At 42.4% G+C, this 1642-nt stretch overlaps 1 protein-coding gene across 1 annotated transcript; it reads right to left on the bottom strand.

Moving 5' to 3' along the window:
* Positions 1-463: 463 nt before the first annotated feature.
* On the bottom strand, positions 464-1336 carry LOC109205611. Its single transcript, XM_019368326.1, has one exon. The coding sequence runs from the start codon at positions 1334-1336 to the stop codon at positions 464-466; it is 873 nt and encodes a 290-aa protein (XP_019223871.1).
* Positions 1337-1642: the final 306 nt, after the last annotated feature.

Genomic DNA, 1642 nt, shown 5'->3' with positions numbered 1-1642 from the left:
TATTAAAATTTGAAATCGTTTATTAATAATTATATAAATATAAATTATGGAGCATATATTATATAATAATATAGTAGTGCTTCTTATTTTTGGGGCCTTAAATATTTGGAGGCCTAAGGGAACAACTGCACTTGCCTTACCCTAGAGCCACCCTAGCTCCCAAAACAATTACTCCCTCCGTTTTAATTTATGTGAATCAATTTGACTGAGCGCGAAGTTTAAGAAAAGAGAGAATGACTTTTGAACTTGTGATGTAAAATGATACACATATTTTGTGTGACTATAAATTATTGCATAAAAATAAATTATTTCCAAATATAGAAAGAGATCATTATTTTTGATACCAACTAAAAAGGAAATAGGTTCACGTAAAAGTACTGTACTGACGGCATATAAGAAATCAAGGGCGAAACCGTACTTTTATCGTATGTTGTCAAGTTGGTCAAATATCCACGAGTGCAATTTAACGGTTGGGATTTAACCTCCCGAAATCTACAAGCTTCCTCGATCTATTCTTGCAAAATGACGTCGCATTTGACAGTTGAGGCTTCGCCGGACTCGCACGTACCAACGGGCTCAAGCAAAACGCCATCCCAGAGAAGCTCCGGTTATGACCCGACTTCCCGCCGGTTCTCCGGCCAAGTTGAGCGGCCGGTTTTCTCCTCGGAGTCTCCGATGAGTACCCGCTCGATCCGCCGTGGATATTCTCGTCTTCCTCCTCGTCGGTGCATCGCGCCGGAGACATTCCTCGATCGTGGTCCCGGCAAATCCTCCGTTTACCTTCGATCGTCGATTCGTCCAATGAAAACGTCCGTGATTGCTTTTTACGGCGAATGGGCAGAAAACCGGAGAACCACGACGGTGATGAAGACGACGATGCGGGGTAATAATCTCCAGAATTTGAAACCCTAGGATCCGACCCCGGTTTACTCGACCCGGATCTAAACAGACCCGATAACAAAGGAAATTTGAAACTCTTCTTCTTATGCGAGGTGGCAGCAGTTATTGTTTTTCCGTTGGGACCCACATGTGGAGTACTGAAAAATCTTTGATCTGGAACTCCATGAAATGAATATTGCTGGAATTGAAAGGGCGTAGAATCAGATTTCCGGCGAGAAATATACGGCGAAACGGAGCGAGGAAACGCTAGAGGCGGAGGATTGGTGACTCTTTCCCGGTGGTCTTCCTGTATTTGAATTGCCTCATAATGTTTATAATGAGTTTGTGCTTGTGCTTGTTCCTCCGCCGCGATCACAGCAAATAGCCGTTCGCGCAGACACGAAGCACAAATACCGACGCTACTACTAGCGTCGGCTAGATGCTTCTTACACCTCATTAATTAACTTTCTGAAAGAAATGGAAATCCGTAAGGACGACTTCTTTTCTCGCGAAAAGCAGGGTTAAATGGCAATAATCATTCTTTGAGCCGGTTTGGATTTTCAACGCACCGGCAAACTGGCCGAGATAGACCTTTTTCTCCTCTGCCTTACCGGTAAGGCAATCATTTAATTTCAAACGAGTTGAGGTCCGGGTGAAAATAAATAAATGCACCTTCCAAGAAAAATTTAAAATGTATATGTTATTTACAACTTTCTTGGAGAGTACTGTATCTTTCTTCTGCTTCTTCTGTTTAAATGGTATT

The sequence above is a fragment of the Nicotiana attenuata genome, unplaced genomic scaffold (genome assembly GCF_001879085.1).
Source record: "Nicotiana attenuata strain UT unplaced genomic scaffold, NIATTr2, whole genome shotgun sequence".
Lineage (NCBI taxonomy): Eukaryota > Viridiplantae > Streptophyta > Magnoliopsida > Solanales > Solanaceae > Nicotiana > Nicotiana attenuata.
This window is presented reverse-complemented; position numbering and strand designations above follow the sequence as displayed.